The 27901-nt window shown below is 38.3% G+C and overlaps 1 protein-coding gene across 15 annotated transcripts; it reads right to left on the bottom strand.

The window, feature by feature from the left end:
* Nucleotides 1–11: 11 nt before the first annotated feature.
* Nucleotides 12–27778, bottom strand: LOC18437507 (uncharacterized). Of its 15 annotated transcripts, none has more exons than XM_088865146.1 (8): nt 27647–27778; nt 24878–25002; nt 23787–24534; nt 22754–22850; nt 9679–10909; nt 9493–9565; nt 8995–9064; nt 7939–8288 (listed from the first exon to the last, which is right to left on the bottom strand). In XM_088865146.1, the coding sequence occupies exons 5-7, from the start codon at nt 10776–10778 to the stop codon at nt 9044–9046; spliced, it is 1194 nt and encodes a 397-aa protein (XP_088721272.1). In that variant the 5' UTR covers nt 10779–10909; nt 22754–22850; nt 23787–24534; nt 24878–25002; nt 27647–27778; the 3' UTR covers nt 7939–8288; nt 8995–9043. The 15 variants fall into 15 exon arrangements, 8 of the variants coding, with proteins under 8 accessions (XP_088721272.1, XP_088721301.1, XP_020524890.1 ...); XM_088865175.1 differs by having other exon boundaries at nt 9679–10887; XR_016054427.1 differs by lacking the exons at nt 23787–24534; nt 24878–25002 and adding an exon at nt 12–288 and having other exon boundaries at nt 8209–8288.
* Between the last annotated feature and the right edge of the window lie 123 nt (nt 27779–27901).

The following is a 27901-nucleotide window of genomic DNA, read 5'->3' as shown; positions in this document are numbered from 1 at the left end:
ACTTAGCCATAGAAAAAAAAAAATCTTTTTAAATAATTAATAACAAAAACTTTCCAATACGTTCCATTGTAGCACTTTATGTGCATCAAACATGGGATTTGCTATAGAGTTAGGGACTTATTTGTTCCGAAGAATAAATTCCCCCAAACAAACGCACCCTAAATGTTCGAACATTAGACCTTTTGTGAACTTGAGATTACGGTTGGAAGGAATTGGCGGTGAGATGTGGCGTTCATTAGGAAGTTGATGTTCCTTGCAAACACCAGACGACACGGCCCAAATACTTGTCTGTACATGTACATGCAGTGTGACATCAGTATTTTTTAATATAGTACCGATACTCTAATAGAAGTATCTTGTATAATAACATGCATCCTATTATCAAAAGACATGGCCCAAATACTTGTTTCTGCATACAATGTGAGATCATTATTTTTTCATATAGTATCGATACTCTAATAGAAATATCTTGTATAATAACATGCATTCTATTATCGTAAAACGACGACACTGCCCAAATACTTATCTGTGCATACAGTGTGATCAGTATTTTTTAGTATAGCATCGATGCCCTAATAGAAGTATCTTATATAATAACATGCATTCGATTATCATAAAATGTTTGAAGTTCTAATAGCTTGCAAGCTTCCATTTTCATCCTCATTTTTTTCAATAATAAGCAGTATGCTCCTAATGGGAATCGAGAACCTTCCAAGAAATAGAATTTTCGTCAATTGTGAAAACATGCTAATGCACCTTGTATAATTTACATGCATTCTAGTATAACAAAATGTCCAAAATCCTGTTAGCTTGGAAGCTTCGTTTTTCTTTTTTCCTTTACCCTCCATTTTCAATAATAAAAAGTTAAACATGCTTCTGGGATGAATAGACCCTTCCAAGAAATACAACTTCTATCAGTTGTGAAAACATGCTAACGAGGGGATCTCTACCGCCTATCCATCTACTTACTTCATGTTATAAATTATTTTACACATTATAAAAATAAATAAAAAAACACCTTTTATTTATGCAAAATAAATATAAGATTATGTCTAACAGTATTAGCTTCTCAGGCTTACATATTAGATACATTCGACACTTACAGGCACAAACACAATGATCACTTGTATCCAATCTAGAGCATCCTATACCTAAATTGTATAAAAAATTTAAGAAAGAAAATCTGTAATTGATTTACGACTGGTAGACAAGAGGATCCACATCTACATTAAGATGAATGAAAGCCAAAAGAAGGCACAACCTTTCTCTTCTCTCTTGTAATGACTACAATCTCTCTATAAAATTTTATGGTATCAAAATTGTCCCTTTCTCTCTCTCTAAATCTTAAGCAACCATTTCTTTTTGTCATCAACTTCTATAGACATTCCAAACATCAACTTCTATAGACATTCCAAAAGGGACAAGTTTATATAAGGTTGCAACCTTATACTGTAGAAGTAAAGGGACAAGTTTATATAAGGTTGCAACCTTATACTGTAGAAGTAAGGTGCATCTAATAACTTACTAGGAATGAGTGTGCCAAAGTTCGGAAACCTATAATTAATCATCTTAACCCAGGATGTATAGACAGAGAAAAATAATAATTTTAGGTCGTAAAAATACTACATCTTGTAAGAAGTTAATTGGACCATTTATTTTCCAGATTTTCAAGTACCTATAGATCTGCCCAAAATGCATTATTTTTAGAATTTCAAATATCATAATTAGAGTTGGACATGGATTTTAAAGCCATTAGGACGTTTATGACACCAGAACTACATGTTCGAGCAAAATTTGGAGATGCACCTTACTTGTGTAGTATAAGGTGGGCAACTTATACAAACCTCACCAAAAAATGCCATCGCTATTACAGCCACAGATTAGTTCGGCCACCCGCAAGGACAGCCTACCTGGAGTGGCTCTCTCTAACAAGCAGCATCTCTCTCTACAATCACTAAATGGAGCATCTCTCTCTCTCTCTCTCTCTCTCTCTCTCTCTCTTCCCCACAAAAGTGACATTAACTCTCTTTCCCCAAAAGAGCTCTTTAAATCCATTGAATTCCTTTCTCAGCTTGTCATCAACACACGGGATGGAATCAATTTTGTTCCTCCCTTAGCACCAACACACTGGATTGAATTCCTCTCTTATCTTTCTTACTTCCCCACTAGTCACTTTATCTCTCTTTATCCAAAACATCTCTCTGAGACCCATTGAATTCCTCCGTCGCCTTATCACCAACACGCTGGATGAAACGAGTTTTCTTCTTGGGCATAGTCAAGTAACTGCAATAGGATTCCCTGATTCATTCTTGTCCTGATCCACAAGGGCCTATGGAATTTTCGGAATCTACAAAAAAAAAAAAAAAAAACTATAGGGCTCGTACTTCTCAAAGATCACAAGGTGCTGAATGGAGTGGCAGGAGAGGGGGGTTCCTTAGGTTTGTTTTTGTGAAAGGGATTCTCTTCTCATGTTATTGCTGGGATCAACCGATTCTTTCTTTGTAACGAAAGAACTCCCCAGCTAGAAATAGATCGAGCTATTTCTTTTTTCTTTATAGTGGAGGAGGGAGCCATTCCATTTAGGGCGAGACAGAATGGGCGGGCACGAGCGGCGGTTCAGATGATGACTATTGACGGCCACCATTTATTTTGTCATTTAGAAGGCGCACTTTCCTTTGTCCTCTTGGAACCAACTACTACTTCATTGGCTTTACACCTATCTTACTCCTAAAGTTATGGGGGAGATCTTTTTAACATTCCAATGACAAAAAAGTTTGGGACTCATTGCAAGAGACTTATTCTCAAGTCCCAGAAGTCGAAGTTATGCAACTTCTTCTGGAGGCTCAACAGTTAAAGAAAAGAAGCTCGAGTGCTGATTACTTCAATAATTTAAGTCATTACATGATCAGATTTCTGCTATAAAAAAACCACTAAATGAAGCTGAGAATTATCTGAGGAAGATACTGTTGCGCAAGAACCCAAACCCGATTAACTCATCACTAACTACTTCTTAGTTGGCTTTACACCTATCTCCCTCATAAAGTTGTGGGGGGGATTTTTTAACTTTCCACTGACAAAGAAGTGTGAGACTCATTGCAGGAGACTTATTCTCAATTCCTAGAAGTCATAGTTATGCAACCTTTTCCAGCAGTTCAGCAGTTAAACAAAGGAAGTCTAAGTTTCAATGATTACTTTAACAATCAAGTTGTTACGTGATCAGCTTTCTGCTTTACAGAAACCACTCAACATGAGAAGGTGCTCTATATTCTGGCTGGCCTTGGAGAAGAATGTAAGATATTACCACATCTATAACTACTGGAAAGCCATCGTCTACCTTTGCAAACTTTGCCCCTTTTGCTTCAACATGAAGCAGTGTTTAGCCTTGACCAAATGGTTCCCGGTTCCTACGTCAGATGTTTTACATTTTTCATCTCATAGTAGTCTCCAAGGTCAAGGTTAGAATCACGGCGACAGTCGTGAAGGAAATTTCATCATAAATAAGGCGACTGTTATGGGCGGCAACAATCTCCTATCAAAAGCATTCTGCGCGTCCCTCCAAAGAAATTTATAATATGTCAAATATGTGGCAAACAAAGGTTTGTTGTGCACAATTGCCATTGACATTGTACATGCCTTCCTCAGCATCATGCACGTTTTCATGATATGTCAGCTTTATACATGGGATCTACTTCTGATTCCTTACGTTATCCACATAATGGAGCAACAAATCATACAGCCACAGATCCAGGTATTTTCGTGGACTTGATGTCTTGTACAGAGGTTATCACAATGCATGGATCTTCTCATAATATTTCACATTGGTGAATTCCCTACTTCAAGAAGTTAACCAATTCCTAATGTTTCTTAGTTCCTAAGGTCCCAAGTCACATCTCATTATAGTTGCTACTTTATTTTCACACCTGATTTGGATCTCAAGGTGAAGAAAGTGATTGCTAAGAGAAAGCATGGTAGGCTACATGCATTGGATCGCACATAGCTACATTCCATATTGGCTATGGGGAAGACCAAGGAACAGATGCCGAAAGTTTCCGCTTCTATTTGGCATCAAAGATTGGGCCATTTAATTTTTTCCTCTATAAATAAGTTGGTCTCTAAAAAGGTTTTGCATTCACTTTCTACTTTCTAGTAAGTTCTATGAACATTGTCATGGATGTTGAAAAGGAAAGCGTACTGCTTCCTGATAATGCTGAAATATGTTTTCATTGGATCGTATTCATACTCATGTATGGGGACCAGCTCCTGTACCCTCTAAGCTGGCACAAGATTTTATGTTGTATTTATTGATGATTATGGCTGCTTGGTAAGGATCTTTTATTATCATCATTAATTGGTAACGGCTATGCTTGGTACTGATCTCTTTTCTTAAATATTAGCCGACTCCAAATAGTTGGGAAAAAGTTATGATGAAGATGATGATGATTAGTCTGAAATGCTTAATGCTTTTAGCATCTTGATAAAGTTGAAGAATTTGAGAACCCATTAAGAAATTTTGAAGTGGCGGTGGTGAATTTATTTTAAACAATTGCATACATATCTATAGGACAATGGGATTTAAGGCTAGTTCTCGTGCCCCACTACTCCACAAGAGAATGGCATTGCGGAACATAGGCACCATCACATCACTGAAACTGCCATCGCCATTATGTTCACAAGTTCATGAGTTTGGATTCTTTGAAAAGAGGCAGTTGAGATAGCAGTATATCTCAACAACAGATACCAACATCTCTTCTGGGTGGTATTCTCCTTTTCAGCAGTATATAAAGCCGTTCCAGAGTGTACTCTATTTTGTGTCCCATTGGTTGTCTATGCTATGCCCACATTGCTCCATCATGTGCTCATAAATCCAACCGAAGGCCCAAGTTCAACTCAGTGGACTCCACTATTCCTCTGGCAGTTCTCGCCTTTTCCATCTAGACAACTTCATAACAGTACTGCTTCATGAATAGGTCCAGGGGCTCCATCATCTCCTGCTCCATCTCCAGCACCTTTGTCAATAGTTGATATGAGAAGCCTCACTTGAGAAGATTCTTCTCTGCACAACCTGGTGTAAGTGAAGTATCATCCCCTTCTGTACCTACAAAAAATGCTCCCATCCTTCATTGATATAACAACCAAAATACCATAATTCTTTCATCTTAGAATACATATCTTGTGAGAAACTTCTGGTGGAGGATCTTGTACTACTTGGTGATATTGTCTAGGACACTGTCCCTACTTCCTTCTCTAAAGAAAGACAAGATCCACAGTGGCATGCCCCTATGGAACAAGAATATCGGGCACATCCCAAAAATAAAACACCTATGCTTTTTCCAGCCACTGTTGATAACCATCTTGTTGGTTGTCAAGGGATTTACACTATAAAGCAAAAAGCAAATGGAACTATATTGAGATATCTAGTCCTATAGTGAAAATGATCTAGCTTGCATGGCAAAGTGAGCTTTTATCCAAATGGATGTTTCTAATGCATTTCATCATGGGGACTAGCAATAAGAATTTTATTTGACACAAGGCCCTGGGTTTCAGAAAAAAAAAACAACCATCAGTATGCTGCAGGTTATCCAAAGCCTTGAATGGTCTTAAAAAAGCAACGTACTTAGTATGAAGGCTGCCAGTGCATTATATTACTATTTCTGTATGTTGATAATATGCTGACTACTGGCGGTGATATAGATGAGATGTCTAGCATCAAAGGTAGCTTCAGCAAAACCTTTCAGATGAAAGACTTGGGATACCTTTAATTTATCTTAGTCCTGGGAATTTCTCACTCCCTCAGGAATGCTTGTTACACTCTACAGCATGCTATGGACATCTCCTCAGAAATGGTTATCACATGCTACACACATGCCATGGATATCCTAAAGAGGTCTAACATGGTGGATTGCAAACTGATTCCCACACCATTTGTATTTGACAAGAAACTCTCTGTACAAGACACTATTCCTCTTCTGTTCCCACTGTTTATTGTCAACTGGCACAGAGGTCACAATACCTCACTTTCACGAGACCAAATATTGCATTCACGGTCAATCAGATATGCCAGTTCAAGAACCATTCGATTGCATAGCCACTAACAAGCATCTAAATGAGATCTCCCCTATCTTAAAGGGACACTGTATCATCGTTTATATTATTCCTCTGGGTCCCCACTTGCCCTTGGAGTACATATGCTGATTCAGAATTTGATGGCTCTCCTAGTAGACGATCTAAATGTTGCGATTGTGTTTATTTGGGACCAATCTTATCTCATGTATCAGCAAGAAACAATGGACAGTTGCTAGGACTAGTGCTGAAGCACAGTATAGAACCGTGGCTAACACCGCTATCCAGATTACTTGGAAGACATCTGCTTTGAAATATTGATGTTCACAGAGCCAATCTGTTCCCCTCTGCTGAGACAACAGAAGTGTAATCTCTTTACTAACTAAACCAGTCTTTCATGCTTTAACAAACATATGAGTTGGACTATTTAATTTAAGAAGCATAATCAAAAGAAGTAGTGCCAAAAAATTTTCCTTCAAAACTTCAAGTAGAGGATATATTCACAAACTCCTAGGTCAGGATCACATTCTTTTATACCATCCAAGCTCTCTCAGCATGGACCAGCATATTGGCTTGTGGGAGACTAAAAGAGACACGAAGCAACAAACATGTATCAGTGTAAAACCAAGTTTATAGGGAAGTACATCAATATCGAGTGTATCATATCTAACTTGTATCCAATCCAGATTGTATCATATCTAAACTGTATAGAAAATGTAAGAGTAAATCTGTTTGTATGATGTGTTATAGACATGAGAATTCACCCCTAAGGAAGGCATGAACTTCACTTCATTGACTAAAATCTTTCTAATAGAAATTCAAACCCTTATTAGGCAAAGCCTGAAGCTTCTCTCAGACAAATACAAAGAAAACCTTAAATCCGTGGTGCACTTATAGAGCAAGAAACCAAAGGAACCTTCAATGGAGTGAGCAGATAGAGGGTTTTAGTCCTAGATACATGGAGGAGAGAGCTATGCAACCACTGAGAAGAGCAACCTTCAACTAAACCCTTACCCCATCTAAAGGGTTATATACTGAAATCGTTTGGGAAGTTGCATAATTAACAACATTAGGCACACAGCTGGACACACTAATGGTCATATCAAAAGAATAGCCCCACTTACCTGTATGGGCAATCCTGACAATCGTACTCATTTTTTTGAAAAGGAAAACCTTGTTTTCTATTTGTAGTATCTAGGGCTTGGAAGGTTAATTAGTCTCTTTGAAGCCTTCAAATTTTAGCCCCTCCATGACATTGGATTGGATGACTAGTTGATCACTGCCATTCCCATAGCTCAATTAAGAGATCTACATATTGGATTGTGGAGATCCCCCACCTTTTGATCCACTAAGAACAGCAAGAAAACTACTAATCCAAAGTGGGTTGTCAACTTACAAAACCATGTGGATAAATAACCACGACATCATGATCTCTAAAGCGTAGTTCAGACCTGGCTGGAGACTTGGCCTAGTCCTATGCCAAGTGTCCCAGCCAAATTTAAAATGGCTTAACAAGTCATTTTCAAAAATAAAAAGAAGATAGATAAGTATCAGGCTAGTATAAGTTGAATAAAACTCAGGTGAGTTCTGATCCAAGCCCACTCAAGCGATTCCAGCACCTAACTTGCAGAGATTTTGTAGCGTGCTCTTAAGAAGAGGATAAGAAAAATGGCGCACCTTAATTTACATAGCAGTTTATATCATTGTGATTTGCAAACATACAATACCATTCACTTTGGTGCATGTACCATCAGAGGTCCAATGTCAACAATGGATGGACTGAAGTCACTTGGTCCTTCACTTGACAATGACAGCCAGATGCTAAAAGTACCAAACTGAAAAGTATGGTACATGCATCATGATATATTTTACATATAATGGTGGAATTCTGTTCATTTCATTAGAAAGCAAAGCAATACCAGACAAATTATAATTTACAATAAGGATTTCTTTTACACATGTTGTACAAAATTGTGGATTGCAATAGCAGATTTTTGAGAGAGAGAGGGGGGGGCGAAGAGAGAGAGAGAGAGAGAGAGAGAGAGAGAGAGAGTTAACTGAAAACATAGAATATCTTTCGGTATCTTTATTAGTTTCAGTTAGGTTCTATGGAGCACTTCTGAGGCACCACTGAACTGGTAGCCTTACCATATAAACCTTGATGAATTGGATCATCAGGAACCCAGATTGTTATCCACGATTCGGCCCTGTTACCACTTGCATATGCCCTTCAAACACAGGATAGAACATTAAACACGCTCAGTCCTTCTAATTCCAAAAACATGTAAAGTCACAACAATTTACACAAACAAAAGAATATACACTTAGGGGCAATTTGGAAGGACCATCTATATGGGTAAAACCATCAATCTGTCACTTTTACTATAAACAATTAAGAAGGGAATTTGGCCTGCTTTACTTAACAGGAGAGTCTGGATTCCCAGACCTGCTTATACACTTAAACAGGCCTTACTTCTGACCTGCATAAATTTTCGAAAACAAACTCTTTACTTGAGTAAAAGTGGTAGAATTATCAAACTATCCCAAGTTGGTGGCATGCAACAGCAGTGGTAAGTAACTACAAAAAACATCTTTATGACTACCATACATCATGAAAACTTTGTTGCATTTTCATGGGGTCCCACTGGAACAATTTTATGAATTGTGAAAATGCGTAACTTGAGCAAACAACAAAGATTGAAATCATTATGTTGTGAAATCAAAAACCAAAATATCAGTCTTTTTAATAATGTTTATTTGTTTACTTTTTATTCTATAGTAATGTCAATATCAATTTGTTGGAATGGAAGCGAAACAACATAGGAGAAAACGAAGACATCTATTGCATAAAAGATATATAAAAATTTATTTATTAAAATAATATAGATATATAAAAGAGAAAACCACTTATCATCGCTTCATTGATCTTCATACCTTTACTTGCAAATGTCATCTTTTTGCATTGCACTCCGAGCTCAATTCTCTATAAACCTCCAAAAGCAACCTGCAAAAACCAGCAATAACTCGTATGAAATATAAGAAAACCATAATAGATTTGAAAGCACGGCAAGTAATGACGCACTGCACATAGCACACTTAACTAACAAACTAATAGAGTAGTAATATATAACATTTCCTACCTATTAAAAAATGGATAGATTATAACATTTACATTTTCTATAAATACTAAAAAGAAGTACTGATAAATTCAAGACATTAAATCTTTTATTACATTTCTATGTTCTTACTTAAACTCTCTCTCTCTCTCTCTCTCTCTCTCTCTCTCTCTCTCTCTCTCTCACACACACACACACACACAGCAAGCACATATACAGACCCATTGCACAGGTCTCAAACTAGTAGGTAATAATCAACATGAGAAAATCATTAAGAACAGATAATAATCAATTGAACAAATAAAGCAGCTTATACCAGAGAGGAATGATCAAATTCATCCCCAGGGGTGGCACTTGTTGGAACACCCACAACATTGTTAGAAGAATTCCTGAGAAACAACATACAGATATATACAATAAGACTTCCCATAATTAGTGGTTGAAAACCCCACCAAAAAAAAAAGGTATGGGAGAAAACTTGAGAGAATCATTTCAAAATTACCCCTTTGAAACCAAATATGAACATGTACGCTTGTCATGGCCTTGCTGCTTACAATTAATACACGTCTTTCTCCTCTTTGTGGCATTCTCCAAATCAAGATTTGGTCTGCTTATCTCTCTTGTCTTTGTTTGTTGAGGATCCTCCAAATTCACATTCTCCATGGTAGCCGGTTCACTCACTTCGCAGGTATTATCTCCTTGCACCCCACCTATTTGTGTAATTGTCTTAACTTTGGCATTGATGACCTCCTGCAAAACCTTTTGTATACCATGCATTGCTATGCGGTAGAACTCTGCAGTGGTTGCCCCCTCAGCCGCAACTTTAAGGGCATGTTCACATAGATCATTGTATCGCAAGGTCAGAGGTTCATGAGAGCTATTATCTTGCACTTGGACATTGAGCTCATGACTCCTTTCTTCAACTTGGATGTTATGCTCTTTATCAAAAGTATTAGCAAAGTTTTTCGCTCTATTAGCTGCACGTCTATGAGATCGAAGCAGCACCACATTGTTTGGAGAGACCATTGGATGAGAATGTTCCTTGACAAATTTCCGAATGATCCATTGTCCAGATTCCACTTTCTTTGCATAAATCATTGCCTTGCACCCTTCTCTTGTATGTGGCCGTGGTTGCTCACTCATTAGGTGCTTCTTCTCACGAAAACCTTCTTTTGAGCACACAAAGTACCGAGCAATATTCTCACCATTCTTCCGGCGATTGACACTGTTGCGAATGCTAAAACCTATCCACCGTGCATATTCATTATAGAAGGTCCTAACAGTTTCTTCAGATTCAAATACCATGCCTTCAAATGGCTCCAAATTTCTACGGACTTCACAATCAACTGTTGCATTCCCCATTGAGTTATCCACCATCTCATTATTTGTACCTACATGCTCATTTTTGTTATCCATGTCCATGTTCTCATTTTCATTATCTGTAGCCATGTCCTCATTTTCACTATCTGTACCCCTGTGCTGGCTTTCATTTTTCACAACTACATGCTTGTTTACCCCGGATTCTTCTGCTGTATTAAGGTTACTTGAGTCGCATACATTTCTGTTACAAGCTTCTCCTGATTCAAAAACATTATGTTCCATTGTTCTAGAATTGCTTCCCAGGAATCCTCTATCATTTCAAAATTACTCAAGCGACACAAACTTCTATCAGAAGCTTCTCAGTACGCGGTTCAGTTTTAATATGAGCGAGCTGGGGGAATAAGAACAATGCACTGAAATTTATAACCAAAACTAGATCTTTAGCCATATAGAAAACATATAAGCAATGCACATGTCAATGAAACGGAAAAAACCATGTTATGCACAAATCAAGAAAAATATCTGCAGGCTCAACTATAACTAAAACATATTTCATCATATGCAGTCTTCCATCAACAGGGTACAAACTCTGTAGGTAGTATACATAAAAAGTATCAAATAAGCAATCAAACAAGCACCAGAAAAACATTGCAGATTAACAATACAAACATTATCACTTTTACAAAGTGCTGCCTGACAAGAAAATCAACAAGCATCATAAATAGGTGGGTAAATTCAACAATCAGACAATTTCTATCACCACATTTTAGAGGAAATCTACTATGCTCCAGATAACCTCAAGTTTAGAAAAAGAAGCCAAATAAACCAAAAATTTATACAAGATTGCTGTAACAAATATTTTATTCAGGTCAAAGGAGATATTTAACGGTCTTCATATGGATACCAAAGAAAAATAACAGGCCAAGATCCCTTCTCCAACAATTTAATAGGCAATAGCAATAAAGAAATTTGATAGAATTAACAGCAATAAAAATTTGACAATACAAAGAGCACCCTAAATTCCAATTTGCTGCCAAAAGCAAAGGACTAAAATGGCATATGTGATGCAACTCAAAGTCACCTAAAGCAGAAAAACAACTAAAAAAGAGGCAGCTTATTTGTGGTGTGTGGTCAATCCTTTCCAGATCTCAAAGAACCTAAAGATTCAACATATAATCATATAAAAACTTATCTATTTTCTGTCATTTAATTTCATTTTGATATGACAAATTAATCGACATATTTGGAAAAGGTATTGTTAGCCAAAGAGTTTCAATTTCCATCGGCAACTTATTTCCATATCTACACTATAATTATTACATAATGGTTGGAATACTCTGTCAAAGAGGAGGTTGAGGAGCCAATATGCTAAGGAGTAGGAAAGCAGAGAGTTGGCACACCAAAAAGATTAACAGTTGGAATGATGCAAACACTAATACAAAAACGACACAATTTGAAAGTGATATATTGAAGTTTCAAGGGGATTACGAGAGAATCAGAATCAGAAAGAAGAACAAAAACATAGGGCCACAAAAATCTAGAGATGAGAAAGCAATACACGTAGGTTGATGATGAACAGTGAGAATTCACCTGGGCATTCGGTCACATTACATAGTGAATCAGATGGAAGGCAGTGTCCAAATTTATAGAGTCGTATGTGGTAGTGCCTTGAAAATGCGACCCAAGTTTGTGAGCAAAGTCCATCAAAAACTGGACCAGAAACCAGGAAAAAGTTACACAGGCTGTTACAGAAGAGTTTAGGATGGACACAGGTTTAGGAGACAATTAGGAACTAGGGGAACAAGAACGGAAGAGGATATTCCTGCATCGATGGGATTCCTTGGTACTCCTCTGGATTTTTTTTTTTTTTTTTTTGGGAAACTGCTGTGGATTATTTTTTGAAGGTGACTTTAAAGACGTTATGAGCTACTAGATAGATAGAAGAAAGATAAAGTTATAAGGGAGGAAGAGGGAAGGAAAAGGGCATTTAAGAAACTAAGAAATAGTAAGTTATTTATGATATGAGAGTTGGGAGAACCCACGAAGAAGAGAGCGGTTAGAACATTTGTTCGAAACAGACCAATATAGCTATGTTGCAGGAGGCAATTGTAGCGGAAAGAGCACACTTGTAATGACGGATCAGGTTCTCCTCCCACTTCTTGGTGCTGTGAAGTGTTCAGCAAGGAGGAACACATCAAGGGGGAGTTCTGCTCATGCCTATTGATTAACCTTCATAATGTCAAGGATGGCCTAGTGGGCACAATGAAAAAAGATGATCCAGATAGAACGGTGCAGCTCGAATTGACTAGTGGCTTTAGAAATGGAGCAAGTTGAACAGTAGGTCCTAGTTGGGGACTTTAATATGGTGCTGTAAACCTTCCTGAAGAAGGATGGCAGGCATATCATGAATAATGTGGGCCGATTTTCAAATATTGAGGGTCTCCATGAGTTGGATGATCTTCCATTTTGAAAGGCCAAATTCACACAGTATCATAATGGGAGGGATCCCACTATGTCTAAGTTGGATTACTCCCTAGTCTGAGTTTACTTTTTCTTTTTTATTGCTAAATTTGGGTTTACAAAGAACAATGACAGAAACCAGCTTCTGACTGCATGGCCTTATTGCTTTGTACTTCTATCCATGTGTTTTCTCCTTTTATGTTTGTCACTGTGTTGAATGAGTCGCCCAGACTCAGGGAATTGGAAGAAGAATGTTGGTTCACTCATGAGGTAGGGATTCGTGGGGTTTCACCTTAACAAAAAGACTAAATATTAAAAAAGGTCAAGGATAAATTAGAAAATGGTATTCCGCCAGTTGGAAGATGGGAAGGACATGGCTTCAAGTGTGATGACAGATGCACTTACAAAGGAGCATGATGGTCTGACCGTAAAGGAGGTGGCTTCCAGAACTAGAATCGCTGACTTGAAGATAGAAGACATACACAGGCGCCAACAGTCACAATTCAAACTGATTAAATTATTAAAGACGGTGATCAATACATGGACTTCTTCCATCCGACGGCCCCATGTAGAAGGAGACTATCTTCGCGATTGATGTGAGAGGAAAGAGATGAAGAGCAAGAAACTGTGAGTGTCTTGCAATGATTATATACAGCAGATAACTAGCGTTCAACCATCTGCAGTGCACCGGTGCACAGATGTGTGTGTGTGTGTGTGTGTGTTTGTGAGAGAGAGAAAGAGAGAGAGAGAGAGAGAGAGAGAGAGAGAGAGAGATGGTCAACTACTTGGAAAGAAAATTGGATAAACAGTTTAAAAAAACCTATTTTTAACAAGAAAATGTGATAATAGAAAAGTCCTAGAGAACAAAGTATCTTAAATTCAAATGTATTTTTCAAGTATTATTAAAGTATTACAGCACATAATGGACTTGCAATTAATCTAGTTATTACAAAGCATTTTCCCAAAAAAACTTTTATTCCATAGGTGTAAATAAAAAAAGGAGTCATCTTTTGATGACAGAAATAACATATATGAGCTGTGTTTTTAGGAACAAAATTTGGCACATGGATGCCCCTTGAAACCTGCTACTAGTACTATAGTCAGGATCGGACTCAGCTATATGTAGATGACCTGCAAATTGATAACTTCTTGATACTACAGGCCCCCTTTGCGGAGGAGGGAGTCCTGTCATAAGTTCTCACAGTCAGTCATGATCATGCTCTTGGTCCAGACAGGCTCACATTGGCTTTTAGCCAGGAATTTCATGATCCACCTAGAGCAGGAGGCAATGGAAATTTCTCAAAAGTTCTATGGAAGGGCTAATATCAAGAAGGGTAGAATTTAGTTTTGTTCCCAAGGCTTGAACATATTTGATGTTAACAAGCTTATCAGTTGGCTTGAAAGCATTTTTAAGATTATCGCAAAGGCAATAGCATCCAGACTACCTTGGGCTCTAGAACAAATCATTTCACCCTTTTGGTGAACTTTTTACCAGGAAAGGCAACACTAAGTGTCATCAAAATGAAAAAAAATAAATTAAAGTGAGACATTGGGAATGGAGAAGAAGTCTCATCGTCTCAAATACCAAGTGTGCCAACAGATTCCACATAGGTCTAATTGGTCTATTTTTACCCTTTCTTTTCACAACTGCCTTTTAACTCTCTCGCTCTTCTTGTACATTTGCATGCAAAATACCCAAAAACACTGCACTCTTACTGTCCTTAAGGCCAATGATCTTGCATTCCATCCCCCCAGAATCCCCTCCTCTTCTCTCTTTAATAAAAAATTAACACATGCCCAATCTGTCACTTCCTTTTATTGTATACATTCACCATCCCTCTCACTTTTTTTGTTGCAAAGATTAAAACTTTGCTCTTAAACCCAACAATAAATTCCCAAAACCCATTTACCCAATCCCATTCTTGGACCATTTGAGCTCCCAAAGCCTTCAAAATCCCCTATAGTTGCAGCGCCATTAAGGCTCCATGAGGTGGCAACCCATGCTTCCAATACATGACTTCTGCACTCTTTATTTTCTCTGAGTTTTGGCCCCTCAACTGTTTTGTTGAGAGAGGATATTGCTCCAATCGCATAACTTTCTTATCGGCCTACTTGATTTGGATGCTCCTCTCTACAACTTTACTTTTGCAAAAGGTTTTGTATCCCATCGAACTAACATAAAATTTCAGGCCAAAATAAAGATACAATATTTCTCTCTCTCTTGAAATGTTGTTTGATCTCTTCAATGCATTTTGATCAATTTATTCTCCCAAACTATAGATTGTCTTTTAGCTAGGTTTTGATGTATTTCTCCCCTTTTGTCTCTCTCCTGAAATTCTAGATTAACTTCTTCTAGCTGTTTGTTCTATCTACCTCCAAGAGGGTAAATCAATGAATGTGGCCTATCTCATAGGCATCTTGGGAAGAACTAAAGTTTGGTTCACACTGTGGTCCATTAATGGGGAAATGCTCAATGGTTCAACTTCTTGGGTTTAGGGCTCGATGTTATGGTGGATGCCGGTGTTTTTATGACTATAGGCGGCATCATGAAGCTCTACGCATGACTAGGAATTGTGGTCTCATGTTTGTTCTTGTGCTCTTCCTATGCTCTTTGACACACTAAGTTCGTGGGGAAGGAGGAGAAAGAGATCACTGGGAAAAGGGGAGAGAGGAAAGGGGCTAGACATAAATAGGAGGCTTGCAACGAGGGGGGGGAGATAGAGAGAGAACATAAAAATGATTGAACAAGAAAACTCCTGGCGGGCACTCCAGGTTAATTGGCTTCGAGATCCTTTTACTCGAGAAAATGAACAGTTCAAAACTCAAATACATTCTAACAATATATATATATATATATATATATATATATATATATATATATATATATATATATAGCCATGTGCACACACACACACACACACACATAATAACCCATGCCACGTCAGGGTAAAGGGGCTAGGTTATGTTAAGTAGGCAGTCGATGTAAAACTTTACCAAAATTTATCATGAATCTTGTACCAATAGTATTTCAGAATTGCGAACGTGTAGCCAACCCCAATTAGTTGGGAAAAGCCTTTGACGATGATTATATATATATATATATATAAAAGAAAAGGATGAGATACATACACTCGCATGTCTCATCTTGTGTGCCAAATGCCAAGATTGAATCTAGGCCATTGGATGGCCCAGAAGTGTTGACGTGTTTTTTGTTTTAATTTTAATTTTTTAAATACTTGTAACATGAAATTTGGGGCATCCCTACATCAAAACAAGGTGCACCCAATAAAAATAAAAAATAAATCAAATAAAAAAATTTGACCAAAATACCACTAAAATTTTCAAGGGTATTTTACTCTTTTTAATTTGAATTATTTTTTATTTTTATTGGGTGCCTTATTTTTAATGCAAAGACCCCAAATTTCATTTAAAAATCACTTTCTAAAAAATTAAAAATAAAAAGACAAAAGGCAGATGTCCAATTGGCCAAGATTAAATATGGGGTGCTATTCCTTCGGGCCGTTGTCATACAATAGAGAGATCTAACATGTGGGTGTGTGTGTGTGAGGGTTAAGAGTGCTTTACTCTAATATCGTTCATGCACATGAGATATTACAGTTGAGTACCTTCCAGGATAATAGACATTAGAACAACAAATGTTACATATATGGCATTTACATGTACAATACAAATATAAAGTATCGTATTGCTACTAGCCTCCTACAAGAATCATATATTCCAATTTCTCTTAATCAAGTAATGATCAGAGCTGTTCTAACCAAGGGTTGTCAGTGGATGTCAAATCCAAGATACTTTAGCAGTAACTGCTGCCATAAACCTAAACTCCGCCTTGATGCTTGACAGGTTCGTTGTTTTCTGCTAACCCATGAGACCAAACTATTTTATAAACACATAGTAATTAGATATAGAACGACAAAACTGTGTATACAACAAGTCATCACTAGCCATTGCCTTAACAAATTGAAGTATGCATTTCATTGTCTCCAAGTGAGTAGAATATGGTGCATGCATAAAATAGGTGACAAGACATGGTTCATTGCAACAACAATGTCAAGTTGCAAGAATATTGGATACTGGAGGGCACCAACGATACTACGGTATTGATGTGGATCAAAAACAGGTTCACCCTCTTCTACTTGAGTCTCTGATGAATAGGTGCGGAAGTCATGACGGGTTTACAATCTTTCATGCCACTGCAAGAAAGTAAATCCAAGGCATACTTACGTCGGCAAAGTATAATTTTGTCAGCACCTCAGTACTAGGGAAATACTTCAATGCCAAATTTTCTGTTTGAAATCCAAATCTTTCATTTGAAATCTTTAGTTTAAAAAATCCATTATGGTTTGAATATGATTAACTTGCCAATTATAGCAATAAAATCTACATACAGAAGTAAAATCGTGATTCTTTGGTCACCAAAGAATAAGAAGTCTTCCATTTGGCTATGCTTAAAACCACGAGACGTTATTTCCTTGCAAAAACAGTTACACCATGCTCGAGACACCTCCTTTAGACCATAAAGTGCCTTGTTGAGTCATGCATTCTTTGAGTTTTGGATCGCCTACACTGTACCTACGTGTCTACTCCATGTAAAAAGCTCATTCAACATGAAAGAAGACATTTTTAACATCCAACTACTAAAGATCCCAAACATAAGTGATTGTTAAGAAGATAACAGTGTGGATTGTTCTCATTTTAACTATGGGGATGAATGATTCGTCATAGTCCAAGTTCTCTTCTTGAGTATGCCCCCTTTGCCAGAAAGCAATCTTTGAAGTGTTCAATGCTACCATCAGCCTTTTTCTACCCTCCCTTGCAATGTTCAAAAAATTTATCAGGCTGCATCCCAGAGAAGGCAAAAGAGTTCTTTTTTGGTCCGATCTCTGGATAGGGCACGCACCGCTAAGGGAATGCTTCCCTTCTCTCTATGCTTTAGCATCCAAGAGAGATTCCACAATCGATGACGAACTTAGACCACAGGGTGGTAGGAGACGATGGCAACCTTCTTTTAGAAGAAATCTTACTAAGGAAGAAATAAATCAGTTCCTTTCTCTCTCGTCTATGATGCACGGTACCTTTATTCCGGTCCATGGAAGTGACAAGCTGGTAAGGTCCCTAGTTCCATCAGGAGAATTCTTAGTGGCCTCCTTTTACAAGATCCTATCTCCACCTCCCACTTTCCCTCTCAGTCCCACCTCGATTCTTTCCCAGGTATGGCAAACTTTAGCCCCCCCAAAGGTGCAAACTTTCAATTGGTTAGCTGCATCTCATAAGGCACTAACTATTGATCACCTGCAAAGAAAAGGGATCCCCATTCCAAACAGGTGCAGCATGTGCTGAAGCGAGGAGGAGTCCAACTTTCACCTTTTCCTCCTTTGTAAGATAGCACATGACCTTTGGGGTTGCGTATGACAACTTTTTGGGGTAGACTAGGTGATTCCACAGTTGATCAAGGATCTAATTGCTCTGAACCCCTACTCCCATTGGCCGAAAGCAGGGAAAATCGTAGGGAAAGCTTCAGTGGCAGCAACCATCTGGACACTTAGGAAAGAAAGGAATGCCAGAATTTTTAGGGGACAAGTCACTCTGGTTCCAACTCTTTTTTTAACAAGTAACAGCCTTAGTAACTTTTTGGGTGACAAACAATGACCATTTCAATGGAATTCCAGCACACTCCATCCTACCTCAATGGAAGAACATCTTACTTCACAGGCCTAGTAAGAACACGAAAATCGTGGCCACATGGAAACCACCCCCCCAAGGAGCAGTCAAACTTAATTTTGATGGCTGCTCCTTAGGTAATCCAGGTCATGCAGGGATAGGAGGAGTATTCCGAGACCACCAACACAATGTCCTCTTCACGTACTCAGAGTACATAGGGGTGCAAGATTCACAACATGTTGAATCTCTTGCGCTACTCAAAGGCTTGCAAAGTTTCGAAAGCTCTTGGGGACAACATCTTATTGTGGAGGGCGACCCCCAAAATATTGTCACTTGGGCCTCCAGGGAAGTGTCGGCCCCCTGGTATCTTTGGCCTTTGTTTGATGAGATTTAACATATTTGCACGGGTATGTATGTCTCATGGAAGCATACACCGAGGACGTCAAACGCCTTCGCGGACCTTCTGGCGAAGGACGAAGCTAAAGCCCATGAGGATGACTAGATTTGGCCTGCTACACTTTTTTGCATATTGCAGGCCTAACACTGTGCAGCATCTTTTTGTTATTTTTTGTAAAGTGTTTGTGGATATTGTATGGGGACTGTTATAACCCCATGTTCAGGTACTTTGCAAAGGAATATCACTTACCCCTTTTTTGTTTACTTGTGAGGGGGCAGTCTTTGTATCACATTTTGTATAAGGCCAGTGGCCTATTCTTTTTTGTAGAGAGTCTCGCCCACCAGGGGACTCTCATTAACTATTTTAATAATATTTTTGTTAACACTCAAAAAAAAAAAATGCTACCATCAGCCTTGTACTCAATTTTGGAGACCCATTTACAGTCTACCACATACTTATTCAAGGGTCTATCCATAATCACCAGGTAAGTCACTCATTAGTGCTCTCATCTCTTCATCCATTGCTTCAACCTAGAGATAATTCGTTCTTGCAATTCTGAAGCTGGAACGTTATACATGTTTCTTAATCCATGCTAAGAAGATTTGATGATTAATGAGAAAAAACTATCATAGCTTACCCATTTATCCACCGAATGCCTCACGTGAAGGATCTGCAAACTGGAACAAGCGTTAAGTAAAAGATGGCAGAAAAGTGATAGGATGAACTGGGTATTCTTGTTCTCTGCATGGGCCATGATTGAGAGTCTCCTGAATTTTTATTTTATTTTTTGTAAGTTGTTAACTGTAGTGTTAAGAGAGAAAGATTAAGTACAAAGGGGAGGCAGAGGTGGCCCACAAGCTAGGCCACGTGCCCCAAAAAAGAATTTGAGTACCCTGGAAGGGTACTTCTGTACAAGAAAATGTCTGACGTTATACAAAAAAGAAACCAACCTTGATAAGATGAATAAAAACCAAGAACTGGACACAACAAGTGGCCCTTACAAAAGAGGACAATAGGCTAAAACAGAAACCAGCCACTCATAGGCCTGAGATATTAGATGTCGCTCCATCTTTAGCTAGATGATTCGTCATGTCACTGGATTTCCTCCAAATATGCTTCCATGAGACGGTGATATCTCTGCAAACGTGAGAAATCTCATCAAAGAACGAAGCCAGGTACCAGGGAAGGGGGCCAAAGCCTGCTGCCCAGGATATGACGTTTTTTCCATCTCCTTCCACTAAGAGTGGTTGAGGCCAGGAGGGGTTAAAAAGCTTGAGACCAGTTAGCAGTGCCATGGACTCTACCATTTGGGAGTCTGTGTGGTCAATGTTTTCGGAGAAGCAGGCTGAAACAGTGCCGAGGTGGCCGCGGAAGACCCCACCTACTCTGGCCAGACCTGGGTTGTCCAAGGAGCACCCGTCGAAATTCAGCTTGGTGTGGCCCTCCGGGGGAGCAGACCAATTGCTCGGTCTATGCACCCTGGGCAACTGGGTTTGTAAGATTTCCCTCCACTGGTATATGAAAGAGGAGACTGGAAGCCCTTTGAAGGCCTTGTGATTGGAATCCCAAAAGGCCAAATCAGAGGTTATTGTGTGGAATAAACCAGGAACTTCACATTTGGTTCCTCTAAAAATCCTCAAGTTCCTCTCCGTCGAAATTGCCCAAATGGTGGTTGCGATGGAGGTTTTCCAGAGTAGCCTCCCAACAGAAGGCCATGGGGAGTCCCTTGACGTATTAAAGAGGACTGGAATAGCTCCTGAATATTGTTTGCTATGTAATGATAATGTAAAGCCAACTAATGGACAAATCACAGTTATCATTAATGCTGCCAACACTATGCATGTTGTGAGGAGCTTGCTGACTTTCACCATCATTTGAGCCATCATGCATTCTACAATAAGTACCACTGCTGTCACCATTATTGCCAATAATCTCATAGAGCAGCATCAATCATGCTGTCATGACCACCGCAAGGACAATCGTTGTTGTCATTAATGTGCATGTCGTGGCTGCTATGAGGATCATGATTAACACTGCAAAAAGTGCCTTCAAAAAGTGCACTGGTATTGGAGTGATTGCTGGAGCATTATCATGAAGTTGAATACAGAAGAATGTGCAACATGATGGTATTGGAGTGATTGCTGGAGTATTATCATGAAGTTGAATACAGAAGAATGTGCAACATGAGGTAGGACTGAAGCCACATGACTGCCCTTCACTATTAAAGCTTACCAAGATTAGCTGATGCAACCAGTATAACAAAGCTTTCATTATCGAATATAACACGTCGAGAGATGTGGATACGTCAATGGGATTAAAACAGTTATACCCACTAAAATCATTGGCATAGCCTACAAATCGACATGCTCTAGCCTGTGCTAAAAATTTATCCCTCAAAGTGCTATCTACATAAGCATAGAAAATGCAAATGGAAATCATCAAGAAACCATAATCCAAATGTCATTCATTAACGAGATGATAACCTAACAAGCTTTATTAACGGCACACAATTTATAAGATAAACCATTGTATGAAATGCCTCACTGCAAAGGTCAACAGAGACCCCATTCATATGCATCACAATGAGTGTGGTTTATGTGATGCAGCAATGCTTGCATTCAGTTATTATGTTTTGTTCTAGCATATGTGGGCAAGACTTTTCATGACGTAGTCTATTATTTAAGAGGAACTTAGTGAACTCTTTGTGAATTCACCTCCACCATCACTCCTCCCAAAATTAATGATTTTTACAGCAAATTGGTTTTTCAATGAACAATTTGAATTGGAAAAAGACAGTGAATCTCTCTCTCTCTCTCTCTCTCTCTCTCTCTCTCTCTCTCTCTCTCTCTCTCTATATATATATATATATATATATATATATATATATTTTTTTTTTTTTTTTTTTTTTTTTTTTTTTTTTTGAGCAATGTCCCCGCACATCATAATGTAATAACTCAAAAGGATACGTATCTCATTTATTATGAGAAACAAATGGAAGTGCACGACTCTGGCATAGATGACAAATGAAACTAAACATTATTAGACTTGGGACTTAGAAATGAGGGTAACAACCCCTTACATCAAGACTCTCCATAAAATCATCATTACAATGACCAAGACGCCGAAGCCAGGCGTCGACCGTGCCTTTATTTGACTTAGACAAATGACTACAGACACCAAGACTGAAGAAGACTTCAAGCTACTTGGAAAGGGTTTTGCTCCCTTCAGATGTAGAAGTTCCCACATTGTTCTCCCTCTACAAATGCCTCCTTCTACATAAATAGGGAGGGAACGAAAACGACAAAAAATTGGAATTATCAACTTACTAAGAAACAGACACAAGATCAAACTTAACGTGGGGAGCAAGACGAGTATTTGGGAGAGATAAGGATGTGAAATGGTGATAAGGAATAAGCTTAGAAAATTTATTCCCATCAACACATGGTTGGCCGCCCCAGAGTCAAGAATACAACGGTCATCATCCGGTTGGCTGATGTTCAAAGTGGAGGAGGTATGATTGAGGCCAAGATGTTGGGTTGTAGGCTATGATGAGTAGTACTAAAGGTATTGTGATCATTCTCTTATATGTGGATGATATTATTATCACAAGAAATACACCAAACCTTAGTGCAAATATCAAGAGATTTCTCCATGACAAGTTTAAAATGAAAGATTCAGGAGAGCTGAGATATTTTCTAGGATTATAAGTAGAGCGAACCTGGAATAAAATCCAATTTTCTCAGCATAAATATGCACTGGATTTATTGGAGCACTGTAATATGTTGAGCTGCAAACCATCAAATACACCTGCAGCACTAAACAAAAGATTGAGAGCTGGTGAAGAAAAATTAATTGATGATCCTAAAAAATACAGAAGCATGGGAGGTGCACTTCAGTATATTACCGTTACTCATTCTGACATTGCATTTGCAGTAAATCAGGGATGCCAATTTATGCATGCTCCTACCAACGTTCACTTGGAAGCATTTAAACGTATAGTCCAATATATCAAAGATACTATCAATTAACACATCAAATATCATACAAATCACATAGAAGATGTGCATGTTGTTTCCATTATTCGATACTTGGATGACGATTGGGTAGGAGATCCTGACTCATGCACATCAGTTTTAGGATATTGTGTTTATTTAGGAAGAAATTTGGTTTCTTGGTGGATCAAGCACAGAAGCTGAATACAGAGCATTGGCTAATGTTGTAGCAGAGATTTACTGGATTTGGAACTTGATTATATCACTCTGATATAAGATGCAGCCCTCAAAAATTTATAGTGATAATCAGAGTGAACTAGCTATCGTAGCTAATCCTATTTTCCATGATCATACTAACACATCAACATTGTTTATCATTTTGTCTGATATGGAAGAAGATGCGATTCAAGTAGAAAATATTGGGACCGAGATTCAAACTGCTGATATCATCACCAAAGGGCTCACAAGTGAAAAGCATCATTTTCTACAGGACAAATTGCACATGTTCAAATGCGATGTACAATTTAAAGGGGCATTATAAGAATATGTACTTAATCGAAAATGAATGACTATAGTCATTTTATATTTTTTCTTTGTAACATGTTGTTATATCATCATAGTCAAGGGCATAATTGAACAATACATATATATACTTAATAAAAAAGCGATGCACTCCCCAAGTAAAATCAAGGGGGGTTTCACATGCTTCTTTCTCTCTCTTTCTCTTCAAGCTTTTATATCAATCCATTCTGTCCTCACCAAATCCATGTCCATAGGTATTGGAGACATTTGGAGTTCAAGACTTCATGTCCCTCATTGCTGGTCGTTTCCTTCAAACAGGCATTCAAAAATATAAAGCATTTATTCATGTTCCAGAGGTAATGGGAGCAACTCGGGAAAAAACTTGCTAATGGAGTCCATGTCATAATCAACGCAATCAATATTCTGTATTCCTTTCCCTAACCAACCAGCATGTACATAACCATTTCTAGATCATAAACTGGATCTTCATTGGCTGCTAGTTGATTGGACAAGATCTTTATCTTTGCTGAACAAATCAGTAACAGATCAAGAATCTCTTTGAACTTTTTGTGTCATCATTCAAAGCACAAGACTGGATGCTTGTAAGTATGAAGAATGAACAATGTCCCACAAATCCTTCATTGAAAGTGGTGGTCATCCAAGAGACTAAGATCTGATCCAAAGGATTACATGCAGTGAATGCCAGATTGTATGTCAAATAAGTTTCTGATTCCTGTAAATTTTGAATATATTCTAGACGCATCGGATCAGTACCATCAAGATGACCATGAGATTTGACCAAGAACGAACAGAAATATGTGGCATTTCCACATGACACAATTTGTGGATCAAGTTTAATGATATGGAGAAGAATAGAGGAGGAAAAAGAAGATTCAAGCAGGAGGGAAAGAATGAGAAGAAAATAAAAGGCTGTCCTTCATTTGCTTTGGATTGTGATGAGCAGGTCACGTGAATGTTACTTCACCTGAAATTGAAAAGCCAGTTCTTTAGGAGGAATGCAGGATGTAAAACAGTATTTTCTTTTTTTTCTTTTTGACGTGAACAGAGAGAAAGAGACAGAGAGAGCATTTTTGGCTAGCTTTTTTTTTTGGTTTTTTGCGATGCGCGTGAAGAGAGAGAAGTTTGACAGAGATTCTGGCTAGGGTTTCAAATGAGGATCATGTGAAAACAGAAAGAGAGTGAAAGAGAGATTTTGCTAGGGGTTTTTAATGGGGATTTCAGAGAGAGAGAGAGAGAGAGAAATGAAACCAGATTTTAGAGAGAAGGGAAGAGAAAAAATGAAGGGTAGAGATTCCCAAGATGCTTACTGGAAGTAGGAACGGATCAGCATTGAGACTTGGATACTCTGCTCTAATACCATGTGAAAATTCCGTCAAAATGAAGAAAAAGAAAATGTTGTGAGATGTTGGAATGGAGAAGTCATCTGGTTGTCCTGCATATATTGTATTGGGTTAACAGTAACTTACCCTTATAGCTTTCATGTACATGAGATATTACAATTGAGTAGCTACATGGATAATAGACATAAGAACATCAGATATTATAATTATACGGTCTATGAATGGCAGACATACAACTATGCCAATGCACAAGACAAATACAAAGTATCCATGGCTAATCAAAAGCACTCTCATCACCCTTTGGTGCTTGCACTCCAGACAAGGTAGGTAAGTGAAGACTTGTGGCTGCGCTTAACATGGAAACGGTATACTATCATGTTGTTTGGTACTTCCTTGACAATATTATGTAGAGATAACGTAGGTCTTAGTCTGAGGTGCAGAACCCAGGTTCCCAAATTGCTAATTAGGCAGTGGTAATAGGAGTTTGTGGAGCTCACACAGCATTACACAATGTCTATATTATAAGGAGTAGAGGAAATAGAAGGACATGGACACAGAAGATTTATGGGATCTATACATCAAGGATGTTTGTAAGGCATTTGTGGGTTAGGAAAGACACTGGCTGAACTGGTATGCATACCAAAACAGAATGGGGTTCTTGCGCATGTGTGGCACGATAAAACAGGGAACAGTTTCTAACATAAGAGCTACAAATCCCACAGAAGTATTAAATACCAAGACAAGGCAGAGTCAATTGACCACATCCTTATTCATTGTATGTTTGAGATAGCCATATCATCAGATGCATCCAACATGCAAGGGTTGAGGGTCTATTAAGGTTGATTCTCCAAACCTTTTCCTGAAGTAGAATTATACCATGGAAGATGTTTACCGTTTGTAAAGAACGCAATAAGCTTATATTCAGAGGGTTGCTAATTAGGTTTGAAGTCTTCCAGGATAATGGCACTGCTTACACCTTTTTAGAGCAGTTATTTTCTTCTATTTTTTTTATTCCCCCTTTTTTGCTCAGTAATACAGACAGGAGTTCCCCAGTTTAACTGCCACAGATCTCCGAAGTAATTGGAAGAGATGTTGCATTCTCATCAAAGGTTACCATCCAACTAGCCCGAGCGGGCTTGGGTCCCTCTGGGAGTCTTAGAAGTTCACACTTATAAGGTAGTACATAGGTATAGGCAGTACTTTAGTTATCTGATCTTATAAGTTTGCATGTGATTCTTTCTTTGCAAAGGCAAGTTCTCTCCTTATAGGCTTCAAGCTTCATGTGCAGAACCATGAGACAAACAACATGGTAGAATGGGGTTGTCTTAGTGTTACAAAATGGACAAGGAAAAAGAATCTGCATCCCAGAAGCCTGCTATAATTTTTTATGAGCTTTATAACATTTGTTTATTTATGTACATATCCTTCCAACATGTTCAAAGGGAAGTTAATGACGTGGCAGATGCACTTGCAAGAAATGGAGAGCTACATGATAGCCCTCTGGTGAAGGGTTCACACATGCACTAAGACATCTCCTTGCCAGCACATTGTCATTCTTATTTTGCTGTTTTGTATAGTGATAATTTCTAAAAAAATTAGTTCACAATCATGAGAACAGAAAAACCCAAGATTCAAGGAAGCTAACATTAGATAATCCCATCATCGTTGTCTTCATTTCCATCGCCTTTTTTCTATATAAATAAAATTTCATAAACGCCCTCATACTTTGTGGTGTTTCATATCCAAGAGCCAAACTGAAAGCATCATTGCTCTCACAAAAAGTACTCTATTACGCCTGTTAGGTTTACCAAAAAAAAAATTTACAAGCTGTCTTGTGTCAACAAAGGACAATCGAGGAGCATCCCTGGTTCACTTAAATGAACTTTGAGCATGGAAAGTTAGGAATGATACTCCTCGACATTCAGTTGTTGACATTAGATGTTTGAAACCAAACAGGGTAAGATGTTACACAGACTTATTACAAAAATAGCACTACCCCTAGTGCAACACCATATAGCATTTCATGTCCAAATAACAAATGCTGATAGCATCCTTGTCATAACATAAAGAGCAGTTTCTTGTTTTCAAAAAGTACATGGCAAAGAAAGAAAACACCCTTAGTGATCTCCAACAAGTAAATTCAAGCATAACTTCAGATTTCAAAATCTGTATCCAGTCAGTTTTAGTTTTTCTTTTTCCTTTTCTCTTATCAAAACCAGCAGAAGTTCAATATCGATATCAATTTGCACCAAGAAAACCCACAGTGTGGGACTCATATTTATCCCTTTTGATTGCAATAAAAACACACTCAACCTACAGATAGCCGAAAGGCCAACACAATAAATCTGAACGTGTATCTTCACAAGCAGAACAATCATATTTTTCTCTACCAATTTGAATATTATTGAGCTCAACTTAAACATAAAGATCAATAATCCCCATCAAATACAAAGAGGAATACAATATCGAGCACGCAGCTGTCAAATGGTAGAGAGAGAGTGCGGGATACAGAGAGAGAAAATTGGGGCAAGAGAGAGAGTCAGAGAGGGTGCAATAGAGAGGGAAAAGGAGGGCTTCCACAGGGAACGAGAAATTAGGGCAAGAGAGAGAGAGAGAATTAGGATCACCGAGAGGGAAACTGAGAGAGAAAGCGAGAGAGAGAGAGAGAGAGAATTAGGGCCAGAGAGAGAAGAATTAGGATCAAGAGAGAGAGAGAGAGAGAGAGAGAGAGAATACCTGGACCTGGCGAAAGTGGGTGGTGGATGCGAGAAGGGAGAAGGGTTCGGTTAGGAGAGGGCGGGAACAGGGCTTAGCGGAGGAGATGGAGATTGCAGGAATGCCTCTGTTATTTCATGGTACATGTACCATGCTGTTCACTGCTACCTGCTTCCCTTTTTGGGACTCGACCTATGGACTATGGTTTAGTGGTTTACCCCAGGGTTGGGGAAAGTACATATTATGTCCATATGACTACATAAAATATGTGATCTT

The sequence above is a fragment of the Amborella trichopoda genome, chromosome 1 (genome assembly GCF_054954075.1).
Source record: "Amborella trichopoda isolate Santa Cruz 75 chromosome 1, AtrichopodaSantaCruz75HAP2 v2.0, whole genome shotgun sequence".
NCBI classification, from domain to species: Eukaryota; Viridiplantae; Streptophyta; class Magnoliopsida; order Amborellales; family Amborellaceae; genus Amborella; species Amborella trichopoda.
The sequence above is the reverse complement of the archived record's forward strand: the minus strand, read 5'-3'. Positions and strand labels throughout refer to the sequence as shown.